Source organism: Drosophila sechellia, chromosome 2R, assembly GCF_004382195.2.
Source record: "Drosophila sechellia strain sech25 chromosome 2R, ASM438219v1, whole genome shotgun sequence".
Classification (NCBI taxonomy): domain Eukaryota; kingdom Metazoa; phylum Arthropoda; class Insecta; order Diptera; family Drosophilidae; genus Drosophila; species Drosophila sechellia.
Genome location: NC_045950.1, coordinates 20,539,222 through 20,563,063, shown reverse-complemented (window position 1 = coordinate 20,563,063; position 23,842 = coordinate 20,539,222). Strand labels below are relative to the sequence as shown.

Here is a 23,842-nt window from a genome sequence, read left to right as displayed (position 1 = left end):
CTTAAACGCACATCCGCCTGTTTATACACTATGTATTTGTATTTCATTATCTAATGGTTTAATCGTACCTTGCTCTCGCCCGATATAGGGTATTAATTAAGCTGAAGCAGGTGACAGGATATTACAGCGCTATACAACACGACGTACAGTAACTTATCTTAGACGAATTATAAAAGATTCGCGTAATGTATGGACAACATACATTGATCTGCAACTACGGTAGCCCAACTGGTGGCAGCCCAAGTATAAGTAGTAGTTGTGTAAAAAAAACTTAAAGCTAACAAATGAAGGTATAAAAATAATACAGTGGCCATAGAGAATACTGACTGATGAGTAAATTGCGTTCTGCAAAGGGGAACTTATTCAGAGTCTGTGCATGAGTATTTTCGAGTTTGTTTTCGACGACACAACCGCGTTTTGAATTGATCTCTTCGCCCGGAGTACTTAACAGATACGGATACAATTATGTAATACTAATTTCTTAAAAATGCAATGCCTGTGAGTTCGTCGGGTGCGAATTGCACATAAACAACAGTCCATTCGTCCGAGTGGCAACTTGAGTGTGTCGATGAATATTGTATGCGCGTCCGGCGTTTACGTTTCCGTTTCCGGTTACTCTGGCTGACCGGAAGAGCTACATTTCGCTAAACATATTTCAAGCTAAATTTTAAAGTACTGTTGATGTTTCCTCTAAATGCCTTACACCCTAATTGCTGGCTCTTTTCGTATTGTATATGCATATTGGCCAACAGCCACGCCCCTAGTTGCAGGCGGCATTGAGCGCCAGCGCCCCCTCCGCACTGGTCGATGGCCCGACCTCGTGGACATTGTTGTAGTCCGCTTTGGCATTGCACTTTGCTGAACTCTGATCCTGTATGCTTCCGTTTAGGCCACCGCTCTTTAGCGAGTAGATCCCCAGGCGCGCCTCGTGCTCCCGTCGTTGCTGCCGCAGCCGGATGTCGTGCTCCTCGCGCATGTGCCGCAGCTTGAGGTCCTGCTCCTGCCGGTAGTAGGCCATCTTGACCTCCTGCTCCATCTGCTCGAAGCGCAGCTTCTGCTCGTGCTCCCGCCGGGCGTAGTCGATCTCGGCCAGGCGGGCCTGCTTGAGCAGCCTGAACAGGTCCTGCTTGTACTTCTGCTCCACCTCCGTGGTGGCGACCATATCTAAGGACTGGCTATTTGTGTCCGCAACTGGGGTAGCGCTCGGAGCTGCGTTGGTGGTGGCTTCGTTCTCGTCGGACAGCAGCGACTGGGCCTGTGAGAGCTGGTTAACGAGGAGATAGTAGTATTAGTAAGTTCCGACAAACACAGAAAGATTAAGATTACTCATCACACAAATTGGTAACATGTAGAGCTAATCCTTAATTAATAATAATAAATAAACTTGCGGCTTGTGTTCAAACTCACATTCCTTTGTCGCCGCTTTCGTGGTGGGCCTACGCCCTTTTCGTTCTCCTCCCCCGTTTCGGCGGACGTTTCTGTCTTGGCGCCCGAGGGCGACTGCTTGGCCTTGGTCCGCTTGCGTCGCTGGGCTGGCAGCTGGGCGGGATTTCCCTCCTGCTGGGAGTCCCCGTCTCCGCCAGCGGTGGAGGGCGGTGGCGAGGGGATGGCTATTGTGGAGGTCTGCAGCGTGTCCTCGCTGGCGTTCGTGGAGTTCGGCAGAGCGGCCAGCGGCATGTCTTCGTCCTCGTCGATGTCCAAGAGCTCCTTCTTGAGGGCGCCGTTTGTGTTCGCGCTGCGCGTCTGACTGCGCGAGGTGACCGGATCCTTCTGCATCTCCTCCAGGAACTCGATCATCCGCATGCCTTCCAGGGCCTCCGTCTTCGGATGCTTCTGCTGGTGCTCCCGCTTGGCGGAGTTTTTCATGCTTCGCCACTGCACCTGGATCTGCTCCAGCAGGCGATGGCGGAAGTTAAGGGCATTGAACCTGGATGGGGGTTGGAATGGAAGGAGTAGAGGACCATTATAAAAGGAGCTCCACTGCCCAATTGCGCAACTTACTGCTTGGTAATCTGCGACCAGGCCAGACGCTTGGCCTTTATGCTCTTGGCGTCCACGCTCCGGTTCTCCACGAAGGCCACCTTGGACTTGATGACCTCAAGGAGCAGCCCCCTCTCCGCCTCCTCCCAGTTGAGGGAGCGTTTCTTGCGCGTGCCCTTCTTCTTGCCACCCGCGCCTTCCTTCTCGCCAGCATCCTCGGCCGCATCCTCCGCGTTCTCCGCCCCCTCGTCAACGGTGGAGCTGCTCGACTTCTGCGGCTTCAGCTCCACCTTCTCGTCCTCGTCGTCGTCCTCCGGCGGAGAGGAGGCTCCCTTGGTCAGCAACTCCTCCAGTTTCATTGTTTTTGTTTACACACTGGATTCGCTTTGGCTGGATTCTAATTCGAATGCCCAGGCTTGCAAAAATCCTATTTGATTTCTGTATATACTGGAGCTTAGTGATGTGAGAAGTGCATCGTGCATCGATATATTCGCTATATCGATGAAGTAGCGAATACACCCTCCGCTCTTAGCGGAGACGCACACTAACGACTTGACCAGTATATTTCGGTATATTGCTCGATGAAAATCCCAGCTCCCGCCGCTTTGGTCATACTGTCAGTATCGAAGGAAGTAAGTAGCAGGCGTAATTTTATGTTTCATAAGAATTCGATTTAAGATTATATCTCAACCAAACCAGCGCGATGGCATTCGGTGACTATCCAGCTGAGTACAACCCCAAGGTGCACGGGCCCTACGACCCCGCTCGCTTCTACGGCAAAGGTGAGCAGGTTACGTAATTTTTGCGGCAGGCGCAGAGCACATTTGCACTGCTCAAAAATGTTCAGCGTTTTACATAATTTAAACAACTCTCCGATCCGCAGCCGATGTACCCTTCGGCCAGGTGAAGCTGGGCGAGATCGGCGCCTGGCTGGGACGTCGCAACAAGACCCCCAACGCGTTGGCCGGAGCCGTGAGCCGTGCCTGGTGGCGCTGGCAGCACAAGTACGTGTTCCCGAAGCGCGCCGGGATCGCTCCCTTCTTCCAGCTGACCGTCGCTAGCATGACGTTCTTCTATCTGATTAACTACACCAAGTTGAAGCACCACAGGAACTACAAGTACCACTAAGCGGCGCTGCCCGGTGGTCCTGCATCTGCAACAGATTCTACACTTTCCACAAGGCGTGCGAGAGGCGGGCAACCACTAAACTATATCTATTTGGCTTTTGTGTTTTGAAAACTGCTTAAGTGAATAAAACGGCTGCGAATATCCATGCTGCCATAGACTCAGACTCGGTCGTTGCCGCACTCGAAGACTGCATTTGGGCCGATGTCCAGCTCGGAACTGGACTGCTCCCATGCGAAAGTTGACCGGGCCGTGTGGATTTCGCAGATAAAGGGCAGCTCCCGGTCGCAGTTCAGGGTTTGCCAGGTTCCCTGCGGCGTCAAGGCCACGCAGCTAGCGTTGCCCAGCTCACCACTGCAAATTCAGATAGATTTAGTGAAGATACCATTGGCGGCTAACCTACTAAACTGTCAGCCTACCCAACTCGAGGATGCCCGCCATCCCAGGCTCTGTAAAGAAAGCACTGCAAGCTCTCCCGTTGGGCGTTCCTGAAGTCCAGTGGGCTCAAGGACGTTGAGCTGTTGTAGACCAAACCCACATAGGCCAGATAGACATTGCCTTCTGCCTGAGACTGTGATTTTATGTTGAATTCCACTAGCCATTGGGCCAATAAATTGGTTCTGTGTTCGGAGGCGATGTGGGCCAGACTACCAGTGAACTCCGAGGAGTTGGAACAGGTCAGTGAGGCATTCAAGTAGGCACTGGGCTGAGTATACACCACGAAAAGCCCAACCTCCGGTATGCAGCTGTAGTTCCTTACGACTGGCAAGAACCACAAAGTTATTTACCCAAACAGATACTCTAGATACTCCATTTAACCTGTTGGCCTTCCATATAAGCTGTAGTAATCGAAGCGACTGTCGTTGACCATACTTGAAAATGTGTTATTCTGAGGACACTTCAGGACGTGGCAGTTGAAGAACTGCCCTGGTTGTTCGAAGACACTCAAACGACTTCGAATGCGCTGCTCCTTGTCACCCTGCTTGCCAAAGGACTTCTGATCAAATGAATTTAGCCTCCTTTTCGGTCCTCCTGGAGCGTAGTTCAAGGCCAGCCCCCGCAGCGCATGCGCCAGATCAGCACATTCCTGGAGAGAGGATGTGTTTTCCAGGGCCAGAGCTTCATCAGCTGCAGCTCGTTGGCAATGGCGAACCAGGTGGAACTGCAGCGGGTTCGACTTCACAGTGGGACAGTTCAAGGAGCCCCTCGTCACAACAATCAGATAGGTAGACACAAGAAACAGGATGGCGGGTGCCATTGGAAGTAACTCGGAGTAGTTGAATCCGAATCTCACAAAACTACGCTCATATCTCCACTGACATATCACACTGAAATTGTGCCGCTTGGTGTTGCAATCCCCGACAGGAAGTGCCACTCACTCTCAGATATTAAGGTCAGTTTGAGTTTATTGTTCATTGATTAATATTAACTTAGAGGTACACTAAATTGAGCTTCAGTATGAATTGAATCGCGTGGCTTGTACGGCTCCAGAGGAGCATTCTGGGAGCATCCTGGCAGTGGACGTCGGAATGCTCGATTGAAGCGGTGCAAATGCTGAGCTTAGTTTGAGAACTATACACTTCTACCTTCATATATGTTATATATACCATGTATAGTAGGTGTCTGATCCGGACGGCTGAACTATAATAAGGGCTAGAACTCCTGCCGCATGGGAATTAAGTACGTAAATCGATGACAAGAAAGTATTCAGGAAATTCTACTAGAAGGGCAGTTGGTCATCCGATGAGTAAATAAATTACGCGTAGTGCATTCATAGTTAGGCATTAAGTAGATACGAGTACAAATACTCGCTCACCTGAGCGTCGGCTGCTGCATTCGTTGTTAGTTCCACAGATTGGATTGGAAAGGGGGCTAGTCAGGGATGTAGAAACACGCTTAGGGGGGAGGGGCGAGTCCAACACCGACTGTGCGGAACAGAGCTCCCTGGATGTCCATTTCCGAATGTGGATGTGGACCAAGATCTCTGCGACATTAGCGGGCAATGGGGATGGACCCCGACCATTGCCCGGTAATCTCTGCACATCATTTGCAACTTAGGCTACACTTAATCTAAGAAACAGCCGCTGGACCAGACTGGTCTGACTGCTCCGGCATCCTAAAACTAAGTGGCTCCAACTCTACCAATCGTTGACTACCGCAGCGCACCTGCGCGACCGAATCTCCTCCTGGGAACCCTCTGATTTTTTAACACTTTGAGTGTTTTGCATTTTGGAAACGTTGAATTTAGAATCTCCTCCTGGGGACTATCCATTCTCCTCATCTTCTCGCGCTTAGCTGCTGTGCGAGAAGGCGGTGTTCGTGTAAGGTCCGCTGTAGATGGAGCTGCCCGAGTTAGACACCGTCTTGGTGCTCCTGCGCGCCATGATGCAGAGCACGGCGGCGACCACGGCGAGCATAAGGATCAATCCGGCGATGGCAATGGCTATGGCGAAGGTGCGTTGCGACACGCACAGAGCGTCGTCCAGAGTCTGTGGTAAAGGGGTATTAGTCACATGCCATCAAGCATTTCCTGTCCACATACCTTCTCCTTGTAAACCGCGTCCTCGTCACTGTCGTTGGCGTTTTCGTTCTCGTTCACATACAGGCCAGAGAAGACCTCAATGGTGGCGGGCAGGCCGTCCTCCTCCTTGCTGTCCACGGCGGCCTGGCGCTTGGGTCTCTTGCCGCTGCACTGGGGAGCCTCCTGGCAAGTGGGATCCTCCAGGGCGCACAGTCGCACGTTGCACTGGTAGTACACGGAGGTGGTGTAGGGGAACTTGTGCGCCGGGAAGGTCACGTTGGCTGCCAATCGGTCCTGGGTGTAGTTGAACTGACCCATGATCTCGTTGTCCATGGGGCAGCTGAAGGTACAGAGCGTTGCATATACCATATCCATAAAGATACAAAGCCATCTTACCCATCTTCGCCCACCAGTCGCTGCTCTCCCCAGCCCAGACCATCGCGAACTATGCAGTCCGTGACATGGAGTCCGTAAATCTTCTGCTTATCGATGCTGATGACAATGGTCAGAGGATCGCCGATCTTCACATCGTCGGCAATTTTGTGCTCGTCGTTGTAGATCTTCATGTGGCAGCCCGGCATGGGGATCTCGTTGTTGGTCACGTCCTCCTCCTGCTGCGGGGCATTCGCATCGTAGACATCCTCCTCGTCCAGGTCGTCGTCCTGCGGCTTGTCCAGCGATCGTCCGTACTCTCGCCGATCATCGCTGCGGAAGGCCTGCGGCTTCTGGGCGTGCTTGCGCAGATACTTCTTGGGCTTCATGGCCGCGTCGCGGCTCTTGTACGCACAGCGGACGTGGTAGCCACGTCCCAGGTCCGTGATGAGCTTCAGGTGGGGCTGCAGCACGATGGTGTTGAAGAACTCAATGCCACCGTCATCCTGAAAGATGGGATTAATTTACATTTACTATGCCGCATATGGATCCAATTTAAAGGAACGTTGCATTACAATCTATTACCATTAAATGGGATCTGTTCATCAAATCACCACCACCTATCGACAAAAGACCTGGCCAACAAACCCGTTCGACCCAATCCGCCACTCGAGCTGAGCTGCCCAACCTCTTATACAGATCTTATGAGTTCCGAAAACTGGATACCCAAGTCGAGAAGCCATATATATCATCCACCTGAACGCAAGTAGAATGGCGACTTCTCATTATGCATTCAGATTCACGCTTGGCTGCAGCCAGAAATCGCCCCTCAGAGTTGAATGTGCGATCCAAGTCAAACAATACCATATGCCCAAGCCATGGGGGCTGTGGAGCACTTCCTGAAGTCGCCTTCAGAATGGTGCTAGAGCCGATCAGCCAGGTGTGACGTCTCGTCGGGGATCTGCGGGCCTTATCTCCTCGCAAATTAGCCAAGTTTGCATGATGAATTTCAATAGCTTCTGCTTGGGCACTTGGAGAAGCCAAGAATACTGCCACCATCATGATGCAATTTCCCTTACGAGGGAACTTTAATTGGATATCCACTGGTAGCAAAATCATTAGGCCCTCGTGCTTAGTATCTCCTGCAGAGATTCATAATTGAATTCTCTTTAAGAATTGCTCAAGGGAATCAGCAAAGTATCAATAAAGAGCCCCTTGCAATTCCAATAGATTCCTCAAAAAACATATTTTTATTGAGAGACGATCTTTCTTCCGAACTTCAAACTTTTTCGCGCTGTGCACTGGTAACGGGTTATTCGCCCATCGGTGATTGGGCTAATTCCAGCGGACAGTTGAAACAAATCGAGTACACACTCGATGGCTTTGGCTTGGCCAACCGAAAGCCAACTCCGCGGAAGAAAGGTGAGGTAATGACGGAGTACTCCATGCCATGCACGCCGCCCGCTCGGAAGTTTTGTAATTGGGTCTGTACAGATTTGGGCACGGAAGTTCTTCGCTTAAGTGGCCCTCCTCGGGCGTCCATTCTTAATGGCCAGCGCCGATGTTTGTTGCTATAGCAGGCAGTAATCGACGGCTGAAGAAGCCGACTTTCTGTGGATTTATACGCTGGTCAGTGCGATTTATTGCCCAACACGGTTTCCGCCTAAAACAAGCCGAGAAACTGTTAGGAAAACAAGAAGACGGAGCGGGCAGGGCTTTCCTTTGTTGCCCAAGTCCCCGAGAACCGTTGACAGTTATGTTCGAGGGTCGGTTCTCAGCATCTGGGCATCATCATCTCGAGACAATGGCCAATAAAAAGCATAATAAAGTGACATTTAAGACTTCGAGCACGGGCAGCGGCGGTTCTAACGGTAGAAAGCCCTATTATGTCATTATAACACTTCCCCGCGTAAATATGGAGCTCGAATCTGCTCCGGAGCCAGTGTACATGTATCGGATGGCATCGGCTGGAAAACAGGTTCGGAACGGATGCGTGGGAGTCAGTCGCCGCACTGACCTTCGCTCCAAACACGGCGGTAGCTGCCTTTAAATATCAATATCGACCATAAACCGCTTACATGTCCGAACACTTTTGGCCTTTTCATGGTCATCCGACGGCATTGGTGGCCAATGAACGCATTGCCAGCGAACAGAACAAATTGATTTCGACGCGAGATGGCTTACTAGCGGAGCTGTGAACAATTGCCTAAGATAGCAGTCGGGAGTTTGGAGTTCTGGGATGGCAGCAATTAATTTTTAATTAAAAATCTCTGACGACCCTGTGAGTGCTGTGAGTGCTGATCGTACTGTTCGTGGCTCATTTAATTATGCCTGACATGCGCACGGCCGAGACCCTCGACTTCCAGCAAAGCAAGTACCCGTCGCTCAATGGCAGCAGATGTGTCGGCCTGTCACGCGACTTTTTACACTGCAATGAGCTCATCTCGACGCGGATGACGTAAGGCAGGATAGCTGCCATTAGGGGACTGCACGCTGGATGAGACCCGCTCATCGTCTTTAATGACAAACATTTAAGACATCCACCAAGCGACGGGCCTTGGCCGATGTTGATTTTCCACTGTTTGCGGGGGGTAAATAATGTTTACTGATTCTTGCTTATTGAACACTTGGCGTGAATTGCTTGGATCAACAAAAAAGGCGGGGCGGCGAAGGACAAAGCCATAAAAACGAAAGACTTAGGCAACGAACTAAGTGAAAAGAATACTTATGTGCTATATATGGCTGGTAGACCTGCGTTAAAAACATCATTAAATCTGTAAATTGTTAACCACTAAAAGCATTGCTATGAAGTCTGGCCATTCTCTATTAGTTCTATTCAAATCCAAGCACTAATCTGTGATTATTTGCAAAAATCAATCAAAAACAAATGACTTAGGCAACGAACTTAGTTATGCAAAGGCCTTAAATACTTATTCTTCATTATTAACATTTTAGCACAATAAAATGTTTTCAAATATCTATATTGTTAGATCATGGAGCAGCTAGCCTCCATAGCATCTAGTGGTTCTGGAACGGACGGTACTCTGTTGCCTCATCGACTAAATGGCTATCGTAACTGCAATTAACATTGGTAATTTCAGAAATTGTGTCAATCCAATCGAGCGAAAGGAAGGAGACTGAATTACAAAACGCTGCCCCATAAATGCCGAGAAATTGCATTAATATGTACCACAATCGGACCGAGGCAGTGGCTACAAAATGCCAGCCGGTGCGTGAGTTGCAGCCACATTAGCCCGGTTAAGTGCTAATTGAGATTTCAAAATGAATCCGAGCACAACGCAGCCCGTTGTTTGCCCGAATCGATCGAGTGAATGAGCCAATAAATAAGTCGAGCCATATAAGCATTAGACTAGCCCAATGAGAGACTGAAATTTATATGGCACATCTCGGCCGTCTTTCGGATCATTCGATATGGCTTACAGGGACATGGGAGACAGCTCGTCATGGCTGATCGGGCGCATGAGATCAGTAATACACATGATTGGCTCGGAGATCTTGGAAAATCTAGCTCTCAGTGAAGCTAGATGGCAAATGTAATTAAAAAAGCTTCTGACAGGTTTTTGTACAACATAGAAGAATGATAATATTTAAAAATACATATTTTATACAATCACTCAATCATTTCTGGCCCACTCTAAGTAAGCGACAGACGTTTATAGTTGCCAAGCCCATTACTAATGGTTCCCCATTTTACCCAGCACATCTAACGACTGCTATTTTAGATAGAATCTCCGTGAAGCCGTCACAATCGCATCATTAGTTCAGCCGCAAAAGGTGCGTGAGTTGGCCATTTGAGATTCAACCTTTCAATGGACTCATCATCTTGGCATATGGACTTTACCTTGTAACCAATGAGTCGGGTCTGCCTGCCTTATAAGTGCTTAAACTTAATGTTTAATTTTTTATTTTCATGCCAAAATGGCAGAACGAGTTGGCCGATACGTGGCGTCACCTATGTACGTACCATCGACCTGAGTGGGAGTTTTCTGGGAGGATGGGGTTCTGGACTTACCGTTTCCTTTGGCATCGTGTTGCAAGATCTCAGCGGCAGCTTGTACCGCAGGGAGCCCACATGATCTCTGCGGGGGAGGAACGTGGATTAGAATCCAGATTGGAATGCCCAAAGTGTGGACTCACCTGTACTCGCTCAAGCAGGTGGAGTTCTTGGACAGGCCTTTCGGGTAGATCATGCCGCTGAACAGGCCCGTTTCGTGGTTCGGAGGAGCGTCTTTGATGGTGATCAGCATCGATCCGGAGAGGCACTTGATCCGCACACTCGGCTCCACCGCCGGCTTAGAGGTGGAGGCCACCTCCGCCTCCGCAGCCGCAATCGCCTCGCTCAGCGAGCTCTGGGCATCTTCTGCAAGGGAAATCGAAGTCGGGAAATTATGAAATGCAAACAGAAACACGACAGGCCCACTCCCAAAAAAGCACAGTTAGGCGACCCAATGGATGCCGCATCCACCTTGGCATCCTCGAGAGCCGTTAGCATAAATCATGAGCGAGCCAAGACAATGGCCCATGGGAGCAGTATTTAGTTAGGACTGCAACTCCAAGCAGACTTTAAATGGCATGCGGAAGACTATAGCAAACAACAATGAACTGGGAAAAATTCCAAAGGTTTTACAAACTGAACTTAATTTTACTTAATTAATGCTAATAAATGCAGAGATCAAGAAAAATCACAATTATTGACTTGAGGTAATATTGCTAGCTCTCATTGTTAAAGGATAAAAGTTCCACTCTAAGTGCAATTATTTGGGAACAAACATAGTTGTTTTTTTCAGTGCATGTTCATGACATTGAGAAGCCATTGAAGCGGCAACTTCGAAAATCAGCAGAAGCAGTAACTGGGGGCGCAGACACGCCACAGAAGCTCGGGGCCATTAGAAAGACGGCACGCCGCAAGTTCCTTGAACTTTGCGAACCATTCGATGCACTGCCGGGGATTTCGAGGTGCTCTTGGCGTTTCCTGCTTTTGGCCAGCCATCGCAGAGCCGAGAACTCCCCGCTGGCTCCTCTGCGAAGGTACACAATTGGATTCCAAGACCAAGAGCAACTCCAAGACCAAGAGCAAGACCAACAGCAAGAGAAGAGACCTGAGAAGAGCTGCCCAGGCACGTTCGCCCTGGCAGTTGGCGGTGTGTATTCAGCGGTGTGTATATGGATCGGATGGGATGCGATGGGACGGGATGCCTTCGGTCGAGGCGGTTCAACGAACCTTGCAGCATTTCGCATCACTTACTGCGGTTCTGGGCAAAGTAATTGCATGCAACACGGCCGTCGCAGAGCCGGTTTTCTTACTCCACTGGAATGGAATCCACTCGGCGGCTTGGCGAGCACATAAAACATTTAATGGCTTTCTATTATGTATAATTTTACGGTCTCCGCAGGCGAGCAGAGCTGCACTCCTCAAATAGAACGAACTAGACTGGGCCTAAGTTGCCCTTCCTCAAGTGGCTGTTCCCTTGGCACTTGGCGAACAAAGAAATGGCGATTCAAGTTATGGTTCAAAAATTTATGAGATACTTCGTGATTTAGATCTGATGTGAGCAAATTATCGATCGCTTTCACCGACATTTTTAAGTGCAAAGATGGACGAGATTGCGCCAGAAAATAAGTTATGACAGGAATGGAAAGGTGGAATGGTGGACCAGGATCAGATCGATGCCCTGACCGCAGATCTGGCTTCTGCAATAAGGAGCTCATATTTGACGAGGAGGGTAGGAGAGGTTCAGGTTATGTTCTGAACTGTCAGATCCTATAACATACGATATAATCCGCAGATACACCTCCTCCAAACTCAGCGATATACAATAGAGCGTCTTTAGCCTGGTCAAGGATATCAACCCAATCCAGCGGAAGTGGATATTCGACAGTCGCTGCTCCTACCACCGAAAACCAGGTGGCAACCAGGGTCAGTTCTTCACCTACCAGCAGTTTCTCAACTACCTGGAGTCGCTCCAGCAATCGCTGTCCGAGCATGGCTCCTAGGTCACCGGGGTCTTATCCAAATCCCATTCCCAATCGCAAGCCCTCTCCACTCCAAGCCCAGCCAAAAACGCAATGTGAAAGCCAGAAGGAAGTGTGCCGCAATGTTCGCCAGTCGCCCCTCAATGAGGCAGCTCCAAAGCCTCCGAAGCGACTTCACTGGACCGCTGTTTGCCATGCGATTATAATGCCTCGTTTTGGTTTTGGCAAACAGAGTCAACCGAGATTTGGCAACCGGAGAGACAACAGCCAGCTTAGCGGGTTTACTTAACAATGGCAACAGCGCTGGCGGATTAAGTGGAGTGCCTTTATAACTAATTAGGTAATGCTTCGCCAATTTGAAGGGGAACCAATTCATCAGGCATTGGTATCCATTTTATGAATATATTTGTAAGCTGCTTGTTACGTCATAATGGATTTACAAATAGGTACTCCTTATTTTACCTTAAATTCATACTAAATATTCCCAATTTGATCATATTCTCTCTTCTGTTTACTTCTGTTTGAGCGGAAACTAGTTGATAACTTAGGTTTCAATGGCTCATTTGAATATTATTTTATGTTTCCAGCGACTGACAAAGCACCCAACTTTAATCTTGCTGGCAATTTTTCTTCGGGCCCCACTGGCTCGGTGTCCCAATCCATAGAATTCGGTTTAGCTTCCTAATGAAAAGATTTATGTACTCACTCATTGCCGTTGGAATCTGCGCCGCGTGCGTCGTCAGAGCTGCGATTGTCTGCAAAGAAAGTGGAGACACTCATTAGCATAGTTGGCATATAGGCTACTCCATCCGATCCGATCAGCTCCGACCATGGACCATGCCCGACCCCTTTTCAAGCACAAAGCGTTGACATAAATCACGACAAGCCGACATTAAGTCCCTGGCCTAATCCATCGCCAGTAAGCTTCTTTAATTAAAGGGGAAATTTCGATTTCGTGTTGCCGGCGGATAGGGGAACCGCTGCATTCTCACGATTCTGAGACTCCTTTGGACGGACTGGCAAACTTTCGCCAGCCTGGGTTAGAGTTGAACCCGGGCCCGAACCTGAATCTCGGATCTTTGGGGCCAAGCGGCTTAGAATGGCGCTGGTGTGCCACTTTTGGCCACTCGGATTCGCGTTTAGCATACTGAGGAGGGGAGCAGTCGCTGTGGCCTCCAGTCCCGCATCCAGGTTAATCGCATTGGCATGCAATTGTCATTCAGCGGGCTGCCTGATTGATGTGTTCTGGCCGACTCCAGCAATTTTCCATTTCGATGGGCCTGGGGAGAGAACCCAGTGCAGAATACTTACGATTAAGTGCAGCGCCGTGTGGAAAGCTTCCATTCGAGTGCCTGTCTTCATGGTGCGAGAGCTGCAAGAGTGAGAGAAGACCGAATGACGGGTATTAAGCCTTGGCAAATAGTCAAAACCGAAAAATAAACTGAAAGCCCGCCGAAACCGGTTCCACACCCACTGCTCCCATATAGCATTATGCTAAATCACTCGAACACAGCGATTCTGTAATGAATATCGTGGCCCAAAGGCAACTTTCTGCTGCCAAATGGGTCAAGTCAACAGCGCGAATTTGGGTTCGCGTGCGGGCTGAGCTCATTGCAAATGGGTTAGCCTCGCACCAAGTGGTGCTGGTTACTCGGGGAACTCCACATCTCGGCATCTCGGCGGTGCCAGCCGTCGAGCGCTGGGCAAACAGACGGTCACCAAGTGCAACTCATGGCACCGTGGCATCATGACTCGGGTTTCCGCATTTTCTCGGCAACAGAAGCTGCTGCATTACGAGATATTAAGCGCATATCAATGGCCCGTGACAAACGGTTTTCCACTTCCTGGCGATCGCTGAGAACTTTGCAGGCGAGTCACATCCTCAAAGTGGTCACCACACAGAAAGAAATATGTGGCGATCGGAGTCGAGTCATATCTATGCTCATAAACCAGTTAAAACTGTTCTTCTGAGCAATTGTAAGACCAATCCATAAAAAATTATTTTTTTCAAAAAGTACCCCCGCAACTGTATCTCATACTCTATTTCCTTGGACTTCATGTCTTGTCTTAACCAAGTAGATCTTTTGTAGAACCCCATTTCACCCATAATACCACCCAGTTGCTATCCGAAATGAGATCATTTTTTCGCCGTGCATGTGGATCCGTGTTTTGGGCGTCGTAAGACAACAAAATGCGGCATACACTGATGGCCGAGAGGCGATAATGATTTGTTGTTACCGCTGACGCTGCCAACACATTTCATTCACCACACACACACACACACAAGAGCGGAGTGATGATGTCACAAGACCAGCACTCCATCTACATCCACTCACCCCGGACTCGAAGATACGGCCGCTTATTATCTTATTATATAGCGGTGTAATCTCGCTGGGAGTCTGGTTGCTATTGAAATTGGTCCGGGGAGAAGCACGGAATTGGGTCAATAGATCCGCTGGAAATTGATAGATTGTGGGCATTATGCGGCGAGCACACGTCAATTTGTCAAAGCTGGAGGCCCACACTTCCTGAACACCAGGCGATTGGATCGATCCGTAAGTAGACAAACGTGGCTCGGAGCCGAATGCAAATTGCCAACTGACGCCACCAACCAACCAACGTACTCGTGCCCCCTCCACTGGCATTGCAATAAATTAGCTAAAATTAGCAAATGACGCAAGCGACTCTAAGCGAGATACACGGCTAAAAAGCTCGGATTGAAAACGCACCTCATGCAGGCAAAAAATGAGTTGGAAAAATGCGGCGGAGCACGCCAACGAGCATTATGAATAATGACTTTGATTGGCATCTGCTCTCGTTACCCAGTTCGGGCTAAAAAACGAGCAAAGGAAACAAACATGATGCCCAATGGCCAATGCCCAATGTTCGGTGGAAATGGCAAGCTGACCTTCAATTGCGATCATCGGTGATAAGGGAAATTGCACGGAATTGGGGCACAAATTGCAGATACCTAGTCATATCGTAGTCATAAGGAGGGGATGCGGGAATACTCGTAGTCGAAGATCGATAACAACTAGTATTACAATGAACTATACTCCTTAAGACGCCGCTTCCTGTAACTCCGCCATCGCATTTCCTCAGCTTGGAGCCTTTCCTTGGTGCCCAAGAACTCCTGACCAGAATGAAAATCATTCGTTGATGATTCACGGTCCAATCAATCGTGCGCATTCGAATGAAACGAATGGCTGCGAGTGTCGATTTGAGTTCATTTGACACACATTTCCCAGAGCAAATAGCAGCGAAGCAACTAAACAAACATTCGGTAAGACTGAAAACAAAAAACCAACAAAATGGGCCGTGCAACTGAATAAATTAAATGGGTTTTGCGTGCCAGGCGGGCCACAAAGTTGTGTGCTTTATGTTTTTGTTAAAAGTTTAAACAATTGCAGTTTCATTTGAGTGTGTGCTCTGCTAATGTTAATGTGGCGGCTAAGTGACCTCGCGTGTTTCCATTTTCCCGTAGTTTACTAGCCTTAAACACCCAACGCGGGTGTGCAAAAAAGTAGTTTTGAAATGCACACTTAGCTTTACGGCTTTCTGCTTGAGCAAAATCGCTGGGAAAAGGGGAAAATGGGAAAAGTGGGAAATAGCGTGAAAAAAGCGCGTAACTGTGCGTGAAATTGCGCCCAGCTGAGTATTCGAAAATGAATCCAAACGAATCCGAATCCAATCCCCAATGAAGTGGATAATTAAAGGGAACCGACCTCCCGCCGATCTATCAGCATATCTGGGTGAACCACTTTAATCTAGGCGCACATCTGGGAACCTTCGGAAACCTAAGCCATCTCGGGAAGCCAGTCAATTAGAATATCTGACGACTCCCATCTCTAAAGTCAGATCTGGTTCCAATCTGAATTGCCAAAGGCATTGGCAAATCACAAGCAGAAACTGTGCTAAGCACACAAACCCATAGAAACCCATAGAAACCCATAACGTGGCTGACCCATTTGGAACTACGCTGGTGGTGGTGGTGGAGGGTATGTGTGGGGTTCTACCAACTTTCGGTTGCGGTTTGCCATTAAAATGGGAAATCTCGTCGTACATCGCGGCGTAGTGTGATCAATCACACTCGAAGAAAAATGTCTTGTCATGTCGAGATCAATTTGAGGATTTCACATATTGATTAAATAAGAATTAAGGTAAGGAGGGTAAGTGTTAGCCGCTAATGCCAAATACTTCGAATTCAACACGTTGCCATAATCTTCTAGGTACAAGGCATTCACATATCGAGCCAAACTTTCTTTCTGTGTAGCATAGCGATGCGTAGAGCTAATTTCGCTGCAATTCCGCTGGCGTAGAAAGTAAGTTGGGGAGGGTTAGGGCCTCAAAGACCGACCTCCGAAGACTGAAGACTTCGGAGCGAAGATGCATTGTGCTATTGTCCCGCATTGTTCTTAATGACGGCAATTAACGAGTCGAACAAAAAGGGCAGCCCAGCTATGGCCATTCGCCGATTGGGGTCAGAGCTGCTTTATAGCCAGACTTCGGGCTCAGCTTTTACTTTTACTCAGGTCCGAAATTCTAGTTGGTCAGCGGGCTGGGGCTAATCAAGCGTCGGAGATCAATGGCAATTGAGGCATCGACTTTCACCTGCTTGCGTATGCAGGCTCTGCTTTGTTTCTGGAAATTAGAATTTCAAATTGCGACTTCAGATGCAGCAATTAGCTGGCACTTTATGGGGGATTGATACCTGGCCAGGTAGGTAGCCGAGAGCCAGCGGATCGGAACGAACCTATAGCCAGCCGGCGATTGTCCCAAGGTCAGTGCAATTGTCTCGCCGCAGCCATTGTTCGCCTCAAATGAGCTGACAATGCTGTTAATTTGCTGTTGGCCAATTGCAATAAACGCCAACGCCGAATCCGTTTATAGATTTAATAGATTGGGCCAACGGCAGCCGACCAGGCTCTAATGGGCAATTGGCCATTAAGGCAATGTGAGAACTCGAAAATCGCGCATCATTAGGGGGTCCTAAAGTGGAAAAACGCAACTCCACCCTCTTGGCCAAATGCGCTGACCCGGTTGTTGCCACACGCATCAAACTGGAGCGTGGAGACATCGGACATCTTGCCACACACTATGCGAACCAAGTTTGGGCTTAAGACGAAAAGCTGCCCAATGCGTTGCGTGTCTCTGCTCTGGCTGCTGCCACGAAGTTATGTAAGTTCTCTGCAAATGGCGCGCTTCTCTGCCATTTGTCAAGATGTCCAAATGGGCTCAAACCGACTGGCCAATATGCAAACCGCTGATTGGACACCCACAAGCGCTCGGCCCGCGGCGCTGCCTAAATATATTTTTCTCTCCCATTTTGACGCCTAATTTTTGTGGCCGCAGGCTTATTGCCACGAAAAAAATGTACGAAAAAGCAAAAAGAAAAAACAAACGGCTAAGAAATTCGCATTGAACGTGACTTGAGCTGAGCTGTAGACATGAATGTGTTTGATTTTTATCAGCCGGGTCTACAATATTTCAGTTTTAGCCATTTACTTTGCGCTTTTTGCCTTTTGACTGGCGCCCATTGTTACCCGCTGTTTTTATGGCTTTTTTTCTTTCAGCCCAAAGGCACAGCTGAAACTAGTTTTGTAGTTCCGTTTTTGCTTGGCTGGGGTTTCGCGTCTAGAAGTACTTAAAATCCAGCCTCCCAGCTACTCGTACATTGGCAGCTACTGCTGGTCAGAATCATCCAATTTCATCATTAAAACTTATAAATTGAGCCCCCTTTTTTAAAGTCTAATTATTGCTCGTGATGAGGGACTCGACTGATGAGTTCGAGAAATGGACATTACTTATTAATGGCAGGCCAAGCTGACCTTAGGTTTCCTATAATAACTTTATGCAAGTTTCCTCAGCTCAGTATTTAAGTAACTAATTTTTGAGGAGGATTTCCTCTGAACCATAAATAGTCTCGTACTTGAAATTAATAAGCGTAGAACTTCACTGAGGTAAATCACTTGTAGTGTCATAAGTGCTAAACTTAGGCATATATCATAGACGATCGCTACTATATAACAATTATTTATTTATCTTATATCTTGGTGTTCTATTCCCACTTCCTTCGAGCTGCGGACAGCAGTTCAAAAGTCTTGGCCTGCCACTCCCCTTTTAAGGCTTGGATTTGAAAGTGTTTGGAATGAATTGAACAACCTCGTGGTCGGTCGACTGCAGTCGCGCGGTTTTGCGTGGGGTTGGTCTAAGGTAAAAGCCTGCATTTAAGCCCGCTTGAGTTTGCCAATGTTGGTTTTATTCGCCAGCGGTGGAGGAGGAGGCGGGGGAGTGCGGGATCAACTAGCCAGACGACTTTTCATTTTGGCCGAAAACAAACAAGCTACCCAATGCAGAGTGTCCGTTTAACGGGGGGCAAGCGAGGCTTGTGACTCATGGCTGGGTTTGGGGCACGCCTTTCGCTAGCATTTGGGTTTTTGCATAATTAGTGCTGAGCGCCAACGTGTCGTATGAGTAATGCAGTCGCGAAGTTCGTTGCCTAAGTCTTTCGTTTCAACTGTAAATCAATACCAACAGGCAGGCGGAAAATCTAACGCTGAAAAGGTCTTGGCCTGGTTGAATGAACTCACCATTTTTGGCGCTTTCTTTGTTAGTTCTTCGGCGGGAGATTATAAATCAATCACACAGCTTTTGGCAAGCAAGCCCACACGCATTTCTCGGCTTAGTTCATAAACCCCCGAAAATCCGTCATTTGTCTTCACTTCTCTCACTTAGCTGAGCACACACAAGCCCAAGCAGCAAAATAATACGAAATTATACGTACAATCATATTTTCCGTCTTTACCTTATTTTGTGCCCACTTCAAGGTCACTTCGAGTTGTTGTCTGGCTGTTATATAAACAAGTTAACTACACGATGGCTCAGAAACTGGTATTCGAGCAGCTCGAGCGCAGATTCGCCTTTTAATTATAGAAATTTTACGCTTGCGTTGGCGTTCCTCGACGCAAAGCTTTCCGAGAATGCCGGAGAACTGGGAAATATCCAACAGAAGTTGGAGATAAACGCCTTCGACGGATGAGCCATTATTCACTAGTCAAGGCGCTGCATTCAACGCAGATGAAGATCATTACATTGGCCAACTACAATATTTTGATGGCTAACAAACCACAAATTAACCAATTAATAGGCCATGCATCACCGAAAAGGGAAAGGTTCCCATTCCCATAGTCCATGGATGATGCAAGTGTCGGATCGGGATGGGTTGAACCCCGGACTCTCCATCAATCAACTTTTCTAATTGCTTCTTTAGACGCCAGCCCGAACACAATGAAACGATCATAATTATGGCTGTGTGATCCGTGGAAGTGCTAAAAGTTCCACAAGGAGAAGAACCCGGTCCCAGCTCATGTGGGCAATGTGGGGTCAGCCAATTAGCAACAGATTCTGCGCGGCCACACGGAGTGGGGAAAATGTGAATGGACCTTTGATTCCAAGAGCCCGATGACACATTACTTATGCGGTGCGCATCCAGAAATGGGCATTGAAAAACGGGAAAGAAGGCAGGAAAAGCGGATGGAAGACGGATGTCCGTGATGTGGCTACTCAAATAGCCAATTGCCGATGGCCAACCCGGCCATATTTGTGTCCCCAGGTGATGCAACTGGCTGCGAACTTGGCAGCCAACTTCGGCCACTGGCAACCTTGGCAAACAGGTTCAGATCCCCGGACAGATGGCTTCTCAGGCCGCTTTTCAGATAAGGCCCATTTCATTTGCACAGAAAACAGATTGCAACGCTTCTTCAATTCGTTCCCCCGAGTACAAGTATTGGCATTCCGTGGATTCCGAATTTCGAGCGAGGCGAAGTGAAGCCAACCGGTTTGGCTGATGGATTTTTGGCACATCCACAGCGTCGGCGATTTATGAAGTCATCTTTTAAGGCTGTTTTGGTTTTGTTTTTGCAAACGGCACAGCTTTGATTTTCTGCCTGATTTTAACTGTTTCTTTTTGAGGGTTTCGGGTTTCTGGTTTTTCGGTTATAGCTTTTCAAACACAAACTCCGCAACACTCACCTCTAGCCAACTTCGCCCTTTTTGCGTAATCCAATTTGTTATGTGTCCGTTGTTGCGATTTCGCTGTGCCTTAAACTGGTTGCCCGGAACGATGATGATTTTAGATATTTTCACGAATTTTGGTTTCACATTAGTTTGATTTTGTTTTTATGTACTTCCTAAGTGTTTTTTTTTTGCGGGCTTCCTCTATAATTATTCCGTTTCGTGGCCAACACTCGTTTTACATGTTAACGCTGCGGGAATTGCACATTTAAGAGTTGGCCAAGAGCGGTAAAGAGACGCTAAGAGCTGCTCTTTGGCGAATTGTGGCCAAGCTGTTGTTGCTGTTGCTGTTGCTGCTGCTGCTGCTATTACGCTGTCTCAACACAAAAGACTTAGGCAACAAACTTCCCGACAATTTTGCACTTCCCCAGAAAACAACGCGAAATATTCAAAAGATTCACAAATCATTCAGCACGTATTTGCTGGCCGGTTCAACCACCCGTCGAGCTTAATCGCTTCCCAAGGGCAACAACAATCAGAGAAAATCACGACAGAAACATCACAGGCCCAACAGCAACAACCGCAACTATTTCAAATCTTTGAGCCACGGGAAGCCGTTCCAAATCCGCACGCACGATCCAATTAGAACCTGGTAAACGGAGCCTTAACCGCAGAGCTAGGCCACTCGAAAAACTCACGCACGATTCGGGATCAAAACGAATCGGAAAGCAATCGAAATCGAATCGAAGGGATCGATGGGATGGAGGTTCGTTGAGCGCTGTGGATGTGTCTCGCACACCGACCTGGCCAAGACTGACGGGGCCCGAAACCGAGCCACTCGCACTCCGACGAAAACGGCAAGACGATGGCCGACAACCGGTCTTGCCAAGATTCGGAGTGGCGGCGCTCTGGCTTTTTCGGAGCAATTGGCAAGTCTATGTGGGCTCTTCCGACGATCTCTTCACCAAGGCATAGTATAGTATCGCCTCAATTGGCGGTGGCCGCGGTGTCGCTGCTTTTTTTCAGCAGCAACACGTCGTCCAGCTGAGCTGCACTTGATGACCGGCGGGACTGGCGGCCACGCTCCGCTGGCTCCCTTTAATACACCTACGGCCGCGGGTCCAGATTGTCTTTCTAATGAGTGCGGCATAATTAGAGGGTCGGGCGGCGGTCATCCCATATCGCAAGTGTGCACAAAGAGAAACATTGGGCTGGAAACCCCAACAGAAAACCATATATTCCCTAGCTAAGGTTTTTAAATTTAAATATTTTTTATGTTTTTTTTTTATGACTAGAAGCACTCTAGACTAAGATTCCAAGTATCCAGCTGGTGTCTAAGTTTCTTTGGAGCCCCTCCGGGCCAGCGTCATGATTTTGGCCACAGCTGTGCGCTCGCCACTGGAAGTCAGGTTCTGCTCAAACTTGGCAGCAGATCGGTGCAATTATGGCCAGTGTGTGGGCTGTCACCAGAACACCTTGATGACGGCATATATGGCCACTGGTGGGGCTGACTGCTTGGACTGACGAGGCTTCTCTGTGGGACACATGCTGCTCTTCTTTTGTTTTACTCGGGAGGCACATAAATCTTGAACTTGCCTCTACATTCTGTGAACCCAGCGCCCTTGCAACCTCGAAATTCCAGGTGCGAGTACAGGTAGCTGTGACACCTCGAAGACCTCGAATTGTTGTTATTTTCTGCCGTATTTCCCTTGAAGCGACCCTGTTTATACTTTAGTTCTACCAATATTTATGATTATTATGCGTGTTCCTCTGTTTCGGTTCTACGGGTGTGGGGAATACTTGGATGAAGTGGACGAATTATTCTTTTGAGACGTGAGAGAATTCTCTAAGGACCCTCAATCATCACCTTTTGGCATTAAAAGTACTTTACATAAATTAAATATAAACATAGTTTTAAGAATGAAGAATAATTTATTATAAGCCAATTTATTGGTAAGCCAAAACAGCTAAGTTACATCATGCAAGCTCTAAACAGCATAGGCTGGCCACCTCGTTGTGTGAACCACTCTGGCCGAGGATAATAAATTCCTTAATTCCTCCATTCGTCAAAAAGGGGAAGTCCAAGCAACAGTCGTCGGGGGGACAATCGAACAAACCGAAAACCACCCCATTGAACAGCAAAAGGACATGGAGTTCCGGGGGGACCAGGCCGATTCCCAGAAGGCGGCTGGGGGGAATCAGGACTACGTAGCCCGGGGTAACTGTCACTGTTTGGCGTCCGGAAAATGTATTAACTCCAGCCGAATTTATAGTATTAACCTTGATATAGCCGTGTGGAGCTACTAGCAAATTAAATCTGAGAAAAATTCAATGTGTGTAGATTGTCCAGGTCTTTTATCAAATCACAATCGTTGCTGCAAGAAACTTAGCTACCGTCCTCACATCGACACACCGTAATGGCCGAGCTTTTGTCCCGCGAGAAGGAACTCTTTAAGATAAACCAAGAGCTGAATCTCCTGACCCTCAGTCCAGCTGCCGAGGCCATGTATCCGGCGAAGGGATCATCCAAATCCACTGCGGTGACGGTGCCGCGCTACGCCACCTTCCAAAAACAAAAGGGACCGAGCAGCCTGCTCCGGAAAAAGGGTGCTCCCACACCGTCCACGAAGGCAGCACCGAAAGCTTCACCAGGCAGAGAGGTGGTGCCCACAGACCGTTCGCCGCTGCCCGATATGAGTCTGCTGACCAAGTCCAAGCCCGCTGCCGGACCCACCTCTCCCACCCCCCGGCATCTTTCCAAATTTAGTACCTTCACGAAGGATGTAAGCAGCAAGACGGCCACGTATGTGAAGTACCGGAACCCAAACTTCAGCGAAAGTCCTTCCTTGGACGAACTACTGCGTAACGACGCTGATGAGGCAAACCGAAATCCAGATGTGGTCGAAGTGGAGGTCACTCAGAAGCGAGAGAGTACAACCGTCGTCAATGGCCAGCTCAAGAAGCAGGTCACCAAGGACAACTTTATCAAGTAAGAAAAAAAAAATAATATATATTCTAAGAATACATGACTAATTTTTGCCTTTTAGATTCCTCAAGGCCAAGGTGGCCATTTTGGAAGAGGATCACGCTCAACACGCCGGAGAGTTGACCCGACAGAAGGAGCAGCTTGAGCACGCCTTGGAAGCGCAACGCAAGTCCGAGCACCAGCGCGACCAGGCGATCAACTCCAACAAGCACCTCTCCGAGCAACTGATGCGGGCCGAACGGCAGTGCGAAGTTTTCACCCAGCGCCAGAAGGAGCAGCAGCTCGAGTTCATCACCCAGCAGCGGGAGCTGGAGCTGCTGAAGCGGGATGCCAAGGTTTCCAGGCAGACGAATATAAACCTGGAGAACCGACTGTCCCGCGTCCAGGAGGATGCAGACGCTGCCCGCCAGGAACTCAAGCTGCTGCGCGAGGAGCAGCGCGACCAGTTGGAGGCGCATCGGAAGGAACTAAAGCTGCGGGACAGCCGGATCCGGGCCCTAAAGCGCCAGCGCGGCGACCTGCTCAACGCGTACAAGAAGCAGCTCTACATGATCGACAACCTGAAGCGCCAGACCAACTGTTTGGAGCAGTCGGCGGCCATCGGATTCGGCGAGAAGGAGTTCAACAAGGTGCTCGACTGGAATGCCAAGACGTGAACCCCTCTGCATTATGAAATCCAGCCTAGGTTAAGCATAACTCAGCTATGTACATAAGTGGAATATAATTACATTTTATGGTCTCACTCGAAAAACTCCCCAAGCAATCTAGTTTTCAATTATCCCGCGGTAACTCGATTAGGCGCGCGGCATCCTTCTGCTCGGTTGGCGAGTATAAAAGTCGGGGATTCGCCT

The 23,842-nt window shown here is 48.7% G+C and overlaps 5 protein-coding genes across 8 annotated transcripts; 2 read left to right on the top strand and 3 right to left on the bottom strand.

Annotated features, from left to right (window-relative positions):
* Positions 1-16: 16 nt before the first annotated feature.
* Positions 17-2,445, bottom strand: LOC6618844. Its single transcript, XM_002043057.2, has 3 exons — positions 2,002-2,445; positions 1,408-1,927; positions 17-1,264 (listed from the first exon to the last, which is right to left on the bottom strand). The coding sequence occupies exons 1-3, from the start codon at positions 2,337-2,339 to the stop codon at positions 761-763; spliced, it is 1,362 nt and encodes a 453-aa protein (XP_002043093.1). The 5' UTR covers positions 2,340-2,445; the 3' UTR covers positions 17-760.
* A 142-nt stretch (positions 2,446-2,587) lies between these two features.
* Positions 2,588-3,271, top strand: LOC6618843 (putative ATP synthase subunit f, mitochondrial). Its single transcript, XM_002043056.2, has 3 exons — positions 2,588-2,612; positions 2,680-2,762; positions 2,864-3,271. Exons 2-3 carry the CDS (start codon positions 2,684-2,686, stop codon positions 3,106-3,108), a joined length of 324 nt encoding a protein of 107 aa, XP_002043092.1. The 5' UTR covers positions 2,588-2,612; positions 2,680-2,683; the 3' UTR covers positions 3,109-3,271.
* LOC6618842 lies at positions 3,165-4,363 on the bottom strand. Its single transcript, XM_002043055.2, has 3 exons — positions 3,925-4,363; positions 3,525-3,867; positions 3,165-3,459 (listed from the first exon to the last, which is right to left on the bottom strand). The coding sequence occupies exons 1-3, from the start codon at positions 4,361-4,363 to the stop codon at positions 3,267-3,269; spliced, it is 975 nt and encodes a 324-aa protein (XP_002043091.1). The 3' UTR covers positions 3,165-3,266.
* A 128-nt stretch (positions 4,364-4,491) lies between these two features.
* Positions 4,492-20,800, bottom strand: LOC6618840. 4 transcript variants are annotated; one of them, XM_032716099.1, is made up of 9 exons: positions 20,704-20,800; positions 20,024-20,256; positions 13,304-13,364; positions 12,699-12,747; positions 10,157-10,379; positions 10,032-10,098; positions 6,023-6,504; positions 5,648-5,966; positions 4,492-5,594 (listed from the first exon to the last, which is right to left on the bottom strand). In XM_032716099.1, the coding sequence occupies exons 3-9, from the start codon at positions 13,352-13,354 to the stop codon at positions 5,397-5,399; spliced, it is 1,389 nt and encodes a 462-aa protein (XP_032571990.1). In that variant the 5' UTR covers positions 13,355-13,364; positions 20,024-20,256; positions 20,704-20,800; the 3' UTR covers positions 4,492-5,396. The 4 variants fall into 4 exon arrangements, with proteins under 4 accessions (XP_032571990.1, XP_032571991.1, XP_032571992.1 ...); XM_032716100.1 differs by having other exon boundaries at positions 20,641-20,796; XM_032716101.1 differs by having other exon boundaries at positions 20,708-20,795.
* Positions 20,801-20,922: 122 nt separating this feature from the next.
* LOC6618839 (testis-expressed protein 9) lies at positions 20,923-23,750 on the top strand. Its single transcript, XM_002043052.2, has 2 exons — positions 20,923-22,994; positions 23,053-23,750. The coding sequence occupies exons 1-2, from the start codon at positions 22,423-22,425 to the stop codon at positions 23,645-23,647; spliced, it is 1,167 nt and encodes a 388-aa protein (XP_002043088.1). The 5' UTR covers positions 20,923-22,422; the 3' UTR covers positions 23,648-23,750.
* The last annotated feature ends 92 nt before the right edge of the window (positions 23,751-23,842 follow it).

What these genes read in the sequence shown, in the direction of transcription:
- LOC6618844 (XM_002043057.2), bottom strand. Translation starts at nt 2,339, where the DNA reads ATGAAACTGGAGGAGTTGCTGACCAAGGGAGCCTCCTCTCCGCCGGAG. An exon ending in TGGTCGCAGATTACCAAGCA is followed by an intron (nt 1,928 to 2,001) that starts GTAAGTTGCGCA and finishes ACCCCCATCCAG; the next exon opens with GTTCAATGCCCTTAACTTCC. An exon ending in GAAAGCGGCGACAAAGGAAT is followed by an intron (nt 1,265 to 1,407) that starts GTGAGTTTGAAC and finishes CTCGTTAACCAG; the next exon opens with CTCTCACAGGCCCAGTCGCT.
- LOC6618843 (XM_002043056.2), top strand. Translation starts at nt 2,684, where the DNA reads ATGGCATTCGGTGACTATCCAGCTGAGTACAACCCCAAGGTGCACGGG. An exon ending in CGCTCGCTTCTACGGCAAAG is followed by an intron (nt 2,763 to 2,863) that starts GTGAGCAGGTTA and finishes TCCGATCCGCAG; the next exon opens with CCGATGTACCCTTCGGCCAG.
- LOC6618842 (XM_002043055.2), bottom strand. Translation starts at nt 4,363, where the DNA reads ATGGCACCCGCCATCCTGTTTCTTGTGTCTACCTATCTGATTGTTGTG. An exon ending in CTTATATGGAAGGCCAACAG is followed by an intron (nt 3,868 to 3,924) that starts GTTAAATGGAGT and finishes GGTTCTTGCCAG; the next exon opens with TCGTAAGGAACTACAGCTGC. An exon ending in GGCGGGCATCCTCGAGTTGG is followed by an intron (nt 3,460 to 3,524) that starts GTAGGCTGACAG and finishes CTGAATTTGCAG; the next exon opens with TGGTGAGCTGGGCAACGCTA.
- LOC6618840 (XM_032716099.1), bottom strand. Translation starts at nt 13,354, where the DNA reads ATGAAGACAGGCACTCGAATGGAAGCTTTCCACACGGCGCTGCACTTA. An exon ending in GCAGATTCCAACGGCAATGA is followed by an intron (nt 10,380 to 12,698) that starts GTGAGTACATAA and finishes TTTCCCTTGCAG; the next exon opens with AAGATGCCCAGAGCTCGCTG. An exon ending in ACGCGGTTTACAAGGAGAAG is followed by an intron (nt 5,595 to 5,647) that starts GTATGTGGACAG and finishes CCTTTACCACAG; the next exon opens with ACTCTGGACGACGCTCTGTG.
- LOC6618839 (XM_002043052.2), top strand. Translation starts at nt 22,423, where the DNA reads ATGGCCGAGCTTTTGTCCCGCGAGAAGGAACTCTTTAAGATAAACCAA. An exon ending in ACCAAGGACAACTTTATCAA is followed by an intron (nt 22,995 to 23,052) that starts GTAAGAAAAAAA and finishes TTTGCCTTTTAG; the next exon opens with ATTCCTCAAGGCCAAGGTGG.